Below are 16,186 nucleotides of genomic sequence, written 5' to 3' on the forward strand. Positions count from 1 at the left end.
CCCTTACAACACCGTGACCCAGGTGTACAAAATCCATGGCCATGCAGGGGAAACCTGAGGGGTTTAACACATTAATGAGTTCGTGCATGAAACACAAAAACAAAAAATAGCCTGAAGACACTCACTTCTGGTGCTTTATTAAGATTCCATAAGGGCTGTGCTCTTGCTAAAGGCCTGTCTTCAGGGGCCTGATGTACATTTCCATTACTTATAATTTGTTTATTCGGTATGTAAAATCCCTAGCCATTTAATTAGCACGACTCAGATCGATACAGCCTCAGTTATCAAAGCAGGTCTTCCACGTTGTGTAATCGTAAGACGTTACTAAAAGTTAAAGGGGAACTGCAGTACCATTTTCTCAGACCGAGTAATTAATCCCGAAAAAAAAATAAATCCAATGACAATATACAAAAAGTTAACAAATTTCAAATTAAGCACAAAATCATCAACTTTGTTGAAGTACTGTAAGTCGCCATGTTGTCTCAGACCCCTGGGCAAGAGCGCGAGTTCCAACCAATTGTGACGTGAAGCGGCCCTTCCTGCTCACTAGTCACTGTAGTGAAGAATGTAATGTGATGTACAAGCAAATAAGTACAGGTTATGTGGCAGATATTTCATCGCAGAAATGTTCCAAAGTGAACTGCATGCAGAGTTAACAAGTAAGTAGTATTTGTCAGCGAAACCATCTTGAAGTCAAGAGTAGTATTTCTATTGGATTAAGAGATGTATTCACAAGCCTTGTCTACAATGTAATAGGGCTGATTCATGTCACCGGAAGATTTGTTGCCTTGTTCTGAAACCCAGAATATGGCACTGCACATACCTGGAAATTTAGTCTTTTTTGTGATGGAGGTCTTGCAGAGTTAACAAGTAAATAGTATTTAAATTTTAATGCACTCATCAATGCTGATTCTTTCTAACCCCAAAATAAAAAATAGCATTGCAATTCTCCTTTAAGACATATACTAACAAAATGTAAGCTAAACGTACTGTACAGTATATCACACAAACCAAAACTCGAGTTTACACCTGTAGTGTAAAAAGTATACAAAATTCTTGTCAAGGATCCATACTAGAAACAATTTTAAAACAAACAGAAACTAAAAGAATATTAACAAGATATCACAGATATTTTTTTGTTTTTACTCCCATATACCACAGGACTTTCTTTTAAGATTTTCTGAAACTACACAGTTGCTACAAAAACGATGATATTGTAGGTATCATACAGATGCAGCGATCTAGAATGAGCATCAGATCTTGCATTAACAGTTAGCACACCGCATTATACTGCGGTTTTGGCTGGTGTGCCTTAAATAGCCTTTCGCTGTTCAAAACAGATTAAAACTGTAGGTGGCACTAGTGTTGGGTTACATATTACTGAAATGGCAGCTTTATTCTGTGTTCTTCTTAGTTTTATAAAAAAAATATATAATATATTATATATAGATATAATAATATGCTTTGAAAATATAACATATGTAGTAATGTAACATAACCATAGTAATGTAGTTTTAATTTGGAACATGAGCCAAATACATTGACGCATAAACTACATTTGCCCCACGCAATATGTTTTATTAAAGCCAGGGTAATTCTATAATTGTGATATGTCCCAGAGCATTAATGGTGTAAATTTTAGAATGAAATTTTGGAAAACCAGGATGCCATTACAAATTATCCAGTGAAATTATGCTATTTTACTATGAGTTTTACTATGAGATAAATGATCACTATAGTAAATAATGCATGTCAGATATGTCAAATGCGTAATTTTGGGATGTCCCTATTGTAATCTCTGTACATTCTGGTATTCATCACATTTATGAGATTTTGTTAAATTTTGCATATTATACCATTATTTTGGAAAACTACATAATATAATGTGGACAAAATATATATTTTTACCTTAACTAATATTTTCAGCATTTAATACAGATTTTTAAAGCAGTCCCTAAAATCATTGTCAACTGATTCCAACTGTTACTGGAATGAAAATCCCCCAATCCATAAAAATGTATTTTGTATTTTAAAAAATGTTTGGTTGGATAGTATATACAGGTAGTCTGACAATGTTACTTAAATAAATGTAAGACAAATTATTCCATGAATATCTAAAAATGATATTTAAGATTTATTATAAAACCATGACAATGAATCAATCTTAGAATTTCCCTGCCCCCCGCTCAGAACATTGCTAAGAGATGTCTTTGTCGACCCAGACACCAGTTATTCTAATGGCCCACGGTGTTTCTCTTTAGAACAATTCCCTGGTGTCAGCGGTTCTGATATTGGTAGTATCTGCAATCAGGTAGGATCCCTCGATCTAAAAAAAATCATAGCCAAAAAATACATCACAAGCAAATATTTTTCAGTGTGGGTTTGCATGGAAAAAGACATAATGAAACACAACTGAAATCAATAAAGTCACTGCATATTACCGTACTTTCATTGTGATAATAGTTCAACTGAACCTGTTTAAAAGTATCGCATACTCAACCACATCACTGTTATGACTTGTGATATTAGGCAATAAACAATAGAATCACAATTATATTTGCCATGGTATTCATAGTTACAACAGATACTCGCTAAATACAATTTAGCGCCAAATACCCGCTAGATATCTAAAATTCTAAAACAAATTTGAAATCTTTTAAACCAGAAGTTATTAATGCCCAGGTGGTATTGTATTTACGTTATTGAGGGTGTACAGATTGGTTGAGCACCAGGGGGTTTCACAAAGTGAGGTTGATCAGTTAGCTGGATATAACTTTAGTAACTACTGAGGGAGGGAAGCGGCCACGATAAATCTGGAGGTCTGTGGAGAGATGGCGTCCGGAGTGCGGGAAGAAACTGGGGACAGCATGGCAAAGGGAAGAAACGCGTGATAAAAAGAAAGATCACCAAAGCTTCTTTATCTAATATTCAGCAGATAGAAAACAAAGGCAGAGGGAATTGATCAAAATCCTGTTTTGCACCAATTTTATAAACAACTTTTTTTTAGATGGGGTTCTCGACAGATGGGGGACTAGTGCAAGTCCTCTTTCTTCCTGTGGGGTGGAGAAAACTATGCAGCTCACAGCTCATCCTAGAGGACTGCCCAATCCTCAGGCTCTGTGGGGGACTACACACTCAGGACTGTCTCAGGACTTTGCCTTCCCTAAATAAATAGACTAAGTGTAGGTCATGTTATGAAATCAGAGATTCATGAATATGTCAAAATTAGTTCTGACTTAGCGTAGTTCTAATGAAAACCACCGATGGCTTGAGTAACACATTTACACCCTTAACGTAAGTTATGTTTTTCTGTTCTCATACAAATCCCTGCCCCAAGAGAATAAAATCTCATTCCTAGGGGGTTCTCAAGGGAAATAGTGCATTGATGACTTCAAGCACAAAACAACACACTATCAAAATACAGCCTGAAGGAAGCTAATTCTGTTGCATTGGTAAGATTATTGTGTGCAGTACCTGGTTTGTTTTTTTCACATGTGCCTGATCATCTGGGACATTTTAATTGCTGATCCTTTAGTTGTATAACTAGTCAACCCTAACGTGATGTAACTATCATTATTTTAAAGTGTATGTTTTTTTCCAAGTAAGTTTCAGCTGTTGTTTAGATGTGACAGACAAATAGTCAGAGTTGCACTGCAATCAAATAGCAGCTACTGTACACTTTTACTCAGCACTTCGATTAGTACCTGTTTCAAACGTACAAGAAACCTACGGTTTTCAGAACAAAAAATGGTGATGTTGACTGATCTGATCTGACTAATGTTGAATGGGGTTATTGACTGATCTCTACAAAGAAACACAAAACTGGACAAATATTTAAAGTTAAAGTTAAACTAATTTTAATAAACTATGTTTCATCCATTTTTAGCTAAAGAATACTAAATAATTCACCTCTGAAAACTACAAATTGTACATATCTTTTTATAGTGTGTGATATTGTACAGTAATGCACGTCTGTCTCATATATGTTTGGGCATGAGTATCACTGTAATCATAAAACTGTCAGTGCCTTCAGAAAGTATTCACCTCTTTCCCTCCCAGAACAATTGTAAATGTTGTTAACCAGAATTTTTAATGCATTTAAATTATTTTTATGACATTATGTTTCCCTTGACTCAAACAAGATATGCAAGGATGAAGCCACTGTTGGGCGACAATGAGACATCCTATATACTACATTTGCACGGGGAATTGGGGAACTACTGCACAGCCATACCCATGCACAGCCTTTCCTATAAAAGCCATACGGAATGACAAGGGGGTGTCTGTTCAGACCCTCACAATTCATTGAAAGGGTGAGTCACGAAAATCTCTGGGTAAAATTGTATACAGCCCTAAAAGAAAGAAAACCAATTCAGGTTAAAGATAATAACAACCTTCTGAGGCGTGAATAACAGCTGTAGCCATGTCAGCTGCAGATTAAAAGGAAGACCGGTATGGTGGATTGGACAAATGGGTTTGACTGGGTGTGGGTTTTCCGCTGTTACTACCAGGACAAAGCAGAGATCTATATTCGGTTACTGTACATCAGTGAGTTCCGGTTGCTGATAAGGCACTCCTAAAGGGACATTTGTGTGCAGATTGTTACTTCTAGTCTTTGTGTACTGTGTGTTAGGTTGCTTTGGCACCATTATTCGTATTAGTTTAGGTGGGTAGCTGTGTCAGCAAAGGAACAAGTCATAGGTTTATTCCAGGCTGAAAAGAGAAGAAAGTAAACACAAAGTTTAGGCTGTGGAGCCTTCTTTGGGTGTGAGAAGAAGGCTCCACAGCCGAAACGTTGTTTTTTCTTCTCTTTTCAGCCTGGAATAAACCCATTACTTGTTCCTTTATTATTCGTATTATACAGTATTTGTTGCTCTGAGAAAGATAAAAAAGACTGGTTTTCTTTCTCTTCCAGGACCAAATTTGCCCCACTGTTTTTTGTGTACTTTATCTTGGTTGCTTACAAAGTCACCCCTTCTTCCATCTTCGTTTCCTTCAGGTTAAAAGTGGAGAAAATGTCATAAAAAGGAGTGAGTGGAGAGAGGCTCCAGGTTCAAGCATGCAAGTCTTCACTCATGCTCTGGAGATAGATGTGCTTCTCACCAGTTATGCTTCTCAAAGCATTCTGCACCCTTATCTATAGAAAAACTACTTGGTGATGTGGGAAAGGAAGGTAGTGGCTCCTCTGTCCCAGATCTGAGAATCCTCAGCAGGTTTGTCAGAGAAAGGCACTTCAGAGTGATTGCAGACAAAGATGCTCTGGAGTTTGTGTAGTCTTGTCTGGTCACTTTGGTGGATTTAAATGATGTTTATGTCACAGAGTGACAAAGGGTTTCGTGCAGCAGGTTTCACCGTCCATATTAAGTATGCATATATCAGCCATGCATAAAATGTCTTTGTCAAAGTGCTTTTGTTTTTCTTTGTGTCCGCTTCCTCCCTGTATTTAATCAAGGTCTCCTGGCACTAACAGTGGGGCAGGTGCCGATCAAATAAAGATTGAATAACACACTGTTTTGCCCATTTATCACAAAGTCATTGATGATACTTTAGACCATGTGGGACTGTGGAAGAGGCTGGACCAGTCCTGCAACAGGGGGACAAAGTGGAAGCAGAAGAGACGAAGGAGGAAGGGACAGTGCACCATTACATCTCGTGAACTATATACCATCAGTTCATTTATTAGCCTCCCCTCATTGGGTCTGTCGCCCCATCCAGGATGTACCCAGCCTTGCAACGCTTGCTCCTGAATTGGAAGAAACGGTTAGAAAACAGGTGGATGGATGAACTAGTTTGATACTTACTTTCACATTCTTGTCGGTCCTGAGTCACAGGACGTACTTACTGTACAATTCACTGCATTCAAGTGCACGGAACAGGCTCTTCCGTCCCTGTTGCTGCAGAGCTTCACTGCCCTGAGTTATCTGGATAATGGGCACATGCCCATATCAATTTGGGAAGAATGTCACGTCAGTGGCTCCTGGACCTAATGATGACTGTCTCCACTGAACTACTGTTGGGCTTACTCTGTCGTTGGCCAATGCAGTCATGGTTCAACATGCTGAGCAGTTGGCAAGCGTTATTTTAGGACCTTTCAAGGTAGTTTCTTCCCCACTGGAAGTTCTGGAATTTCCAAAAGCCAAGACTGATCTCCACGACCTACAAGAGAGAAGGCAGCCCATCATCCCCCACAGGGGCTGGAAGCACACTCCACCTGAAGTATGGGCACGTCATTGTCGACTCCAGAAGAAGGACAGGGAGCTCAGGTCAGCCCTGGACCTCAGGGACTCAAATTATCTTTGTACTCTTTTCTGAGCAGGCACTGTTCTGATTTCAAGCCTCAGTCCCACCATATGACAACTCCTGGAAAAACATGTTTTCCCCTGCTCGCTGCGTTTTGATTGGATGACACAAAACGTCTGTCCTTGAACTTCTCTGGAGAACGGGGTGCAACCTCCCAAATATAAGTCTGCCCAAGGAGCTCAAAATTCATATTTATTGAGGGTTTCCGGCAGGATTTGACACACTAACAACTGTGGTACAAGAAAGCCACACATGAAGACAAACTAACCTGAGTGGAGACAAGGGTTTTATTGTGGTAAGATAAAGATTTTGCACTCTTGTTCTTACACATGTAAATCCTTAGGTCTTATAAAATAGATGCAATGCACACAGACACCTCAATCTATTATTTATCCAGGATTTGACAGATCATGAACTGATACGCCTTCTAAAAACAAAAATGTGGTGGCTTGGGGCTGAAGAGTTTGTGAAAAATCTTTATCAATGCTAATGTGTGCTGTCTTTTAAACATAGTGCACAAATATAACTAATATGAATTCCTGACAATATGTGTACAGTATTTATATTAAAATAATTTATTTTGTTTTTTTAGTAATGCACCTAGACATATTCAAAAGAATCCACACAGAAAACAGAAAGTGTCACTGGAGATTCTTTTGACTTTTATTTTTTTGACCATACATTTCTTCAGTCAATAAGACTTTAATTCAGTTGTTGTCACAGTCTTTCAGCTATCAAAATAGCTTCCAAATATTATAGTTTATTTCCAACATTGCACTTTATTGATATTTGATATAAAAATAGAATCTTTATTTCCAGATTAATCTATCTTTTGTCGGTGAAAGGTATTAATAGTCTTCACAGAAAGTAAATATACAGTATATCTTTTCAATGGTTTAATATTTGCTTTGTGTCAGGTGAAATATTTTACACTGCAACACTTTAAATACCAATAAATCACAACCCCAAGAGAAGAGAAGTGGAATCAAAATTGCTTTGGGAATTTATGTTTTCTCTTTTTAGCAACATTTTAAAGTATACAATATCCATCTAATGATGGGGTCACAACACAAATATATTCATAATAAAACAATTCAAAGAATAATACTGTATTATTTTGGAACCTAACAACATGAAGACAAAGTTACTTGCTCATATACTATAAAATATTGCCACATTTTCTGAAAGCACATGCAAACATTAAAAGATCAGATTAAATATACTGCAAATGGAGATTAATGAAAATTCTTACATGTTTTGAAAATGTGTTGGTGTTTGTCAGAAGTATAAGCAGAACAAGAAAACTGTACTGGAGCAGAGCACTTTCTAAAGGAAAATACATATTTATGTATCAATTAATGGTGTCTCAAATGTGTAAATACAGCCTTTCAGAAAACAAAAAGCATAACTCCTGATTTTACTCCTTTAGTTCACCTGGAAATCTCACTTTGCTTTCCATCCCAAAATCTTCCCACCAAAACAAAATACCAAAATTATTTTGTAATAATAATATTGCCTGCGGATCAGCACATTGACAAGAAATATATTAGTGAGAGTATTGATATATTATCAAAGCTTGATTGATATAGCATAAAAGTTTGTAACCTGTGTTATTGTAGTGTCCATGAAAGATGCTATAAATACTGAAATATTCACCCAGGTAACGTTCTCATGCTCTTCATCCACATTTTTTTTCCTAGACATTGAAATGGTCATCTTACTGAGAGTATTCAAGGAGATTTTGTTCAAATTCTATATAAAGTCTACAGTATATATAATTATGATTATATAAAGTATTATTTTTTCCCTTTCCGGAAAAAAAAATGTGGCTATGAGACTTAGTTTCCACCTGCTTTATTAAATCAATCTCTGTGTCTTTGAAACAGACTCTTTGTTTTAACCTGGATCTATTGTTCTTAAATTGCTTAGTAATTATTTCCGTCATTTTATCTGATCTGTTTTTCCATTATTGTGAGACTGCGTGCTAGTTACATTTCGGATTTTCGCTTCAGTAGGATACGGAGGGACATGTCTGATTTCAAGGGGGGGAAATCATGTTATCTTGTAATTAACTCGTAATCACGAGATAGAATGTTATCTATAATTACGACATACCGTAATATATGAACGCGTACTGTACTTGATTATAACGGGATAGGACAATAGTCGTACAATACATACAGTACTGTACATCACCATTAGCGGATTTTTAGTTTAAAGCAGTGGAATCCGATTCCACCAGCACACTCTTTTTTCTTTTTAAGGATGTCCTCAAAACTGTGAAAACTGTTAAAACTGTGCTCACATTAGGTACAAATTCTAATGTCAATCTAACTAACCCTTAATACTTTACTTTAACATTTCATTGTGAATAAACGCGTGCACATTCCGGAGTGTTGCGTTATTGTCGCGAACACTGAACCCACAATTCAAAGCTATCGGTAGCTTCTAGGTGCTGTTATTGCACAATATAACTGGTTGTTCATGCACTCAAATGATCATTGCTACACGTATATCGTAATTACGAGACAATTTTCTCGTAATTATGACATAAACCCATGATTTTGTGATGGCAGCGATGCGCTTCCGCAGCAGGTGTATTACAGTATATATCTATTACTAGGGCTACAAGATTTAATATCAATTTAAGACTTTAGATTTTGGTAAAATCTTATACGTTTATCACAGCTGCTGGTTTATTACACATAACAGTCTTATTTTTAAATAAATCTATATGTTTACAGTAATTAGACCTTAAAACTGAAATACTGTGCATGGTGAGAACAAATTCTGTTTTGCTGTGAGAAATGTTGATAAATATGATAAGGTAAGGAGATATTCACTTTATGCAGAAAAGCAAATACTAAAATATAGTACAGTACCAGCCAGTTTTATCTTCATATACTGTATCTCTAATGCTATTTATATGGAAACTGTTTTTTAACTGTTTATATGGATGATTTATATCAGCATTGCTTTCACTAAAAGGGTAAACTGTTTTTCTTTTCTATTTTTTTTCTTAAAGTAAGCAATTGTATATTTGGTTATTTTGTTCTAACAAAATCAACTTTATTTCACAGTAGACAATGAGCACACACTCTGACAAGTCCTGCAATCTCTAAACTTCTTAAAAGGGTGATTGCCCTTTCTCAAAGTGGAGGCTGGGGCTGGATTTGCATAATTAAACAAAAGAGTCCCTCCCAGCCCTACCACTTGCTGTTGTCCGTGCCTTTTCCCTGTCCAGGCTCTGCAACTCCGGTCAGCTAGTCTTCCGCAGGAGCTCAAAGGAACAGCGTTCTCCTCCCACAGTCCTTTCCAGTATATTAAATACTATATTTGTGTGATTGGAGACAGACATTGCTTCTTTCTGCATCAGTTTTTGTGTCTCTAATAATGCGATTCAAGACCTTCTGTATCGGTGGAATACGTGTCAGAGTTTTTCCAGGTCTGTTACATCGTTATTGCATAGAGCCCTTCAAATGCCTTATTGGTGTAGATTGATGATAATGGAGATGATGATGATAAAAGTGTCTGCACATCTCTGAGTTTTATCTCTGTGACTGAAATCAAGCAGGAAAACCGCAGACAGGACAGCTGTGAGTGACTGCAGGACATGGTTTTGGCACACTGATAATAAGCAGCAATTCGTTAATTGTTATCAGCATTGCTTTCAGGAAATGCATAAACTTCTGTCAGCTGTGGTTGATGCATCTCCATCTGAACAGCTGGTACAGGACCTGTGGCTTCATGCTTGATCATCATGTCTGAGGGCTTATAGAACCTCTCAGGTTTGAGACTTACTGTTTTTAACAAGATGAAAACAACTTTCTACGCAGCATTGTGCATCACATCACTAAAATACATATTGCTTATTCCTTTATAGTGAGCCCTCCTGACTGTCTGAATTTGTTTCACTTCATAATCACCATATTGGAAAATATTACCTGAAAAGAAATCCATCCATCCATTTTCTAACCACTTTATCCAATACAGGGTTGCAGAGGAGCTGGAGCCTGTCCTGGCAAGCAACAGGTACAAGGCAGGATACACCCTGGACTGGACAGCAGTCCATCATCACAGGACAACCACACACACACACACACCAGGGCCAATTTTCTCAGAAGCCAATTAACCTACCAGCATCTCTTTGGACAGTGGGAAGTCACAAAAAATAATTCTTAAATATATTTTGACAGTTTGGGTAGTACAAAGAGATTTCATGCTGGAAACTAAACAGTCACAACAAAACCTCTGTTAGTTTTGAATAAAAAAGCTCTTGGGATATTTCTCAAAGCTCAACCAGAACGTTACGACATCAACAGAACCCAAGTTTTAAATGTTTACTTCACTTCAGTTGTGTGCTATGACACAGTCGGCTGAAGTACTTGTAAGTTCCCATTGGCTAATCAAACTGGACCTGAAATTATAGGGCAGAAAACTCTCAGTAAGAGCCTGCTCTTAACTAGTTTTCAGATACAATTTAATACCCTGCTCTTAACTAGTGTTCAGATACAATTTAATACCCTGCTCTTAACTAGTGTTCAGATACAATTTAATACATTTCACAGCACATTTTGCAGATATTGCTTATAACTGGCACATTATGTGAAACACTGCTGTTACAGATCACAATGAGAGTGATTAAATGCTGCTCCAGTTTAGAGCACTGGCGGCGCATTTGGGCTGGAAGAGGACAGCGCCAAGAGCCGCCACTACGCTCCCCATCTTCTCTTGTTTACCGACCCACGATATCCCTTCCTGTTTCTTTCAGGAGCCTGAAGCAGCGGTTGTTTTACTCTGTATCCCACAGGCAGTGATGGATGCGCTCAACTCCAGTTCAAGCCTCCAGCTTCACTCCCGCCCTGCCAACGCCACCTGGGGGCCGTGGGCTGTGGCAGCGGGCTGCGAGCAGCGGCCCGCCGGTGCGCTCTTCAACCTGAGCTTGCGGGTCATCGTCGTCATCGTGGGTCTGCCGGCCAACGTGATCGTGCTCTGGCTGCTCCTGCGAAAGAGAGGCATCTCCTCCAGCACCGACGTCTTCATCTTTCACCTCGCGTTCCTGGACGCTTTCTTCACCTTCCTGCTGCCCCTGAGGCTGGTCAACGTGTTTGTCCTTAACAACAACAAATCGATCTGGCACGCCCAAGAGTTTGCTTATGGCGTGAAAGACATGGGGGGCCCTCTGCTGCTGTGCTGCATCTGCCTGGACAGGTACATGGCGGTGCTGCACCCCATCACGTTCTCCAGCTTCAAAGATCAGAAGTACAGGGCTGTCTTCACGGCCACGGTGCTGGCCATCACTGTGGCCTACGCGCTGGCCAAGACCATTGGAGGGATCCTGAACTTTGACAAGATCTTCACTGTCATGATCCTCTCTGCCTTCACCTTCATGGTCTTCTGCAACCTCTCCATCCTGTTGTCTCTGAGGCGCTCGGGACCGGGGCGAGACGAGATGCATCCCATGAAGAAGAAGGCCTTCAGGGTGGTTCTCTCGATTCTGGGTATTTTAGTATTCAATTACCTCCCCCCGGTGGCTCTCTTCCCCTTCCAGGGCTATTTCTCCTCCGATGTCTTTATTTGCTATGTGCAGGATGTTGCTTTCTCTTTCTACAACATCAGCAGCAGCACTCAGCCTTTGCTGTACCTGTCCGGAGTGCAGAAGTTACCTTGCCTGTCAAGCTCAATCTGTAAACTGTGCTGCACAGCAGACACACCCGGCCAATGAAACTGAGTACCTGAACATGTACCGTACAGGGAGTGTTATTTCCTAACCTTCTCACGCATCACATGCATCAATTTGCTGAGCCTGTGGTACCGTACGTGGGGTAACTTGTCAAAAATAAACACCTAGGAACTGAGATGTGTAAACATTCTAAAATACAGTCAGTAGATATCATATATTTATATCCTTCTGATACAGAGTAAAGATCGCTGAGATGATGTTATACTTTTACGTTATTCTTCACACTACAGTTTCACATTACAAAGATGTTTTGTTTGAGTAAACTAAATAATGAAGGAAAGGTTTGACTGTCAGATCTTCTTAAAGACACATTCCGTTACCTTTTTAAATATTACTCCTGAATTAATAATATAATAATTATTTCTTTGACATGTGACGGTGGAAAAAAGGACATGCAGCCTCCTGTGTTTTAGACTGATTTGTGCAGAGATCACCCAAGCAAAGTGAGGGAATGATCAGTGTTACAAAGATGTCTTCCTACGTGGCTGACAGTCAAGACACATTTATTCCTGAACCTCGGTTGCTCACTTTAGCCATATTGTTCAAATGTGTTACAATAAAGGTTTGCTACAATAACAAATAGACATCTCCTTTCTAAACTTAAACTACACTTAAATAATAATTATTAATTCCCAAGTTAGTATTTTTACATTTGAGCAGGTCTATAATTTCTTGATGGTTTTTGAATGAACTAAGTGTTACGTCAATGCCACTATTGCGTAGAACCCAACAAGCCGATAACTTTCCTGTCTTTAGTGGCCGATTTACCTTTCACTGTAAGTTGGTGTCAAAATGTTTACGTTTACCTAAAACACTCCCAAATTTATAATAATAATAATAATTATTATAATTATAATTTCATGTAGTTATAAAGGGCACTTTTAGCCCTTTATATGCAATATAAATGCAACCTTGTAATGGGGATGAACACCCTTCCAATGATCTTCCATTTTATTGAATTTCAAAAGACGTATACACATTTTGTAAAGTGATTATTTTTAATCAAACTTTGAATGCTCAAAATAAAAAATCAAAGGACTGAAAATTTAAGCAAAAACTGGAAAGAAAACTCAAAACCTAATATATGCAGGCTCCATAAGTTTTTAACTCCTTTGCTAAGGCAAACCTGAATTAGCCAAGGGGCAGAACATGAGTTAGCTTCTGTGTGCAATGACAGTGGTTTACAAGATTTCAGAAAAAAATATACTTGTAAATATCTCTGTGTGGCTTCTCAGTCAGGTAGTGAATGTCACGCGAAGATTCTACCATGAAGACCAAAGGATCTTTTAAAACACCTCAGGGATGTAGTTGTAGACAATCACAGATCAGTAGGAGAGTGTAAAAAGTCAAAAAGAGACCACGTAGTCCTTTGATTACAGTGAAGTCATGAAGAAAAGGAAGGCGAATGGGTGGTCTACCCAGTCACTGCCTAGATCCAAACTGAGCAGCCAGGCAAGGAGGAAACTGGATTGGGATGCCACCATGAGTTTAACTGCGACTTTGAAAGAGCACCAGAGTTCAATGGCTAGGATGGAAGCAAATCTCCATGGGTCAGAAATACCTTATGACACAATCCTACAAATATCCAACAGTACTCTACAAAGCTGAGTTTTTAACCCCTTTGCTAAGGTACGTATGATAGAGTGGCAAACACATCTCAAATACCTCACATTGAGTTTGCATCAATACGTTTAAGCCACACTTTTTTCTTCTAAATGCAATGTGTCACGTCTGTTGAAAACCAACACAGTGCATCATGCAGTCAACACCATCCCCATTCTTGAGTACAGTGGTGGCAGTATATTGTTATGGGTCTTTTTTTCCATCAACAAAGACTGGGAAGGTTGTCAAAATTGAGGTGAACATGGATAGAGCCAAGGGCAGGCATATCTACTAAAGACCTCAAACCAGGGCAAAATGCACTTTTCACAAGGATAATACAAGCACAAGACCAAAGGTGAAAGTGAATGTCCTTGAGTGCCCCAGTCCTAATTTCTGATAGAAAATCTGTGGCAAGACTAGAAAATTGCGCTCTGTCAGCTATTACGTTTGCAAGGATATGCCACATCCAGAATGAAACACGGGGGTTCTTATTCTATGATTCTGATCAATAGCACTGACATTGTTTATATCAGGTTCTGAAAATAAAAGGAAAGTTACGACTGACCATATACTGTCTCAAATCTTGGAGAGCATTACTAGAGAACGTTCTGTTGTCAAATGGAATACCAGTAATGAGCTGTCACCAATGATTGCTAGAAGATGTTAACTTTCCCTGTGACAAGGTTGTTTGATGTGTGTATCCATTCAAAACTATAGAGCTACCTCTTGGAAGAGCAACATGTAAGATGTTCTGGCATTGTGACAATGAAGATTGTAACTAGAAGCTACAGCTTCCTGGCTATCTGGTAGACAGGAACTGACTCACTGACAGGTAAAGATATGTAATTGCTATCTACAGTTCGTTTACCTCTTCACCCCTGGATGTGTCCCAGGAGTTCACGACAGCTGGATGTGACCTTTGCAGGGCAATGTGAAGTCCAGAAATTCAAATAATACTAAATGGACACCACCAGCTGCAGGACCACAGAAGCCCTGCAAGATCTGTTCAGTTGTGGTAGAGGTTCTCAGTGACAATGGACCCCAGCTCATTTCTAATAACTTTCCAGCATTTCTGAGGTCCAGTGCCATGTGCTCCTCAACACTCCAGCCCCAGTGGTCTAGTCTAGTGCTTTGTACAGATCATGAACCATGCTTTGAAACCTTCCAGGGGACTGGCTACATTAGGATCACAGGTTGGATCATTGTGGGACCAGCCTCACTGTGACATGGCAGAACGCCCTCTATGCTAAATTAAAGGAAACTTCACCTGAAAGCCACAGGAAGTTAGCAATTATGACATTGCAGCTATCTGTTGCCCCCGAGAGGAGGTGTTATTATTACAGTTTTTATTCTATTTCTAAGACAATTCAAATGCAACTGTGGCTCACAGCATCAGAACCAGAACCCAAACGAGCAAACAGTATCATTTTCTGCAAAACCGTAAGTACTTTATCATTGCTTTCACACAAGCACCTCCAGTGAAAAACATTAAAATCAATGCTCTACAGATGACAGAGGAAGACCGAGAGTTGAGGTGCCAAATGAAGTATGGGCAACCATTGTAAATGACCACAAATCATGGCCTTTCTCTGCCTGAGGGTGCAACCCAATCTGACTTGTTCAACTGTGGCATCAGTTGTTAGAGTATTCCGACTTGAGAATACATAAGGGATCATATATAACTTCAGTTATACATTCCTGTATGAGATTCGTGTGAGGAGGTTTCTCTCTTCCTATATTTATGGAGTCGTATTTTCTGTCACGCAGAAAAATATTGTGTTCCTTAATAGAATTGACGGAAAACCCTGCTCTGGTTGCAAAATCAAGGTTCTCAATGCTGGACAGGAAGCTGCAATTGTTAAACTGATGCTTGCAAATAATGTCATACTGTATGTTGACAGGAAATCCAGGCAACTATTTTTGCAGACAATACTGTATTTTCAAATATTAGTACTGTCAGTCCTGCAGCAATTAACCAGGTGTTAAAGCAACACCACCTCAAAATGAAGCAGCTCTACAGGATGCCCTTTGAAAGAAACAATGAAAGAGTGAAGGGGCTGAGGAACTAGTTTTTACAGGTGAGGTGCCATCATATTTCTGTTCTGCCTTAGATAGTATCGCTGTATTTCATTGTAGACACTGTACTGTGAATGGTTAACCACGTTGTGTATTGTGTTGTGTTATTGCCTCCCCCAACATAATTGTGTGCAGCTGTAACAAGAGATTTTTACCCACATCTCTACAATTGGGCCTTACAACACCATACACCTCCATTCCTTCACCCCATCAAGGACTTCTTTTCACCCTGGTGATTGAAGGCTCCCATGACCACCAGCCATACTGGACGGTATGAACGGAGGTTGTCAGGAGATCTCTGGAATGGATCGCCCGGGGGTGGCTCAGGCATGCCAGGAGGTATTTCTCTCTCTGCATTACTAGAGAAATCATCTTGTCAATGAAAATATGTGGCCTGGCGTACAGCATGGAGAATGGACTAAATGTGTGTTTTTTCCCCTTTCTTTTTTACAGCTATACCATGTG

General features: G+C 39.1%; 1 protein-coding gene across 1 annotated transcript; it reads left to right on the forward strand.

The window, feature by feature from the left end:
• Nucleotides 1–11,116: 11,116 nt before the first annotated feature.
• LOC148841342 (uracil nucleotide/cysteinyl leukotriene receptor-like) lies at nt 11,117–12,025 on the forward strand. Its single transcript, XM_088921051.1, has one exon. It carries the CDS (start codon nt 11,117–11,119, stop codon nt 12,023–12,025), a length of 909 nt encoding a protein of 302 aa, XP_088777177.1.
• The last annotated feature ends 4,161 nt before the right edge of the window (nt 12,026–16,186 follow it).

This window comes from Atractosteus spatula, chromosome 1, assembly GCF_055471065.1.
Source record: "Atractosteus spatula isolate fAtrSpa1 chromosome 1, fAtrSpa1.hap1, whole genome shotgun sequence".
Taxonomy (NCBI): Eukaryota; Metazoa; Chordata; class Actinopteri; order Semionotiformes; family Lepisosteidae; genus Atractosteus; species Atractosteus spatula.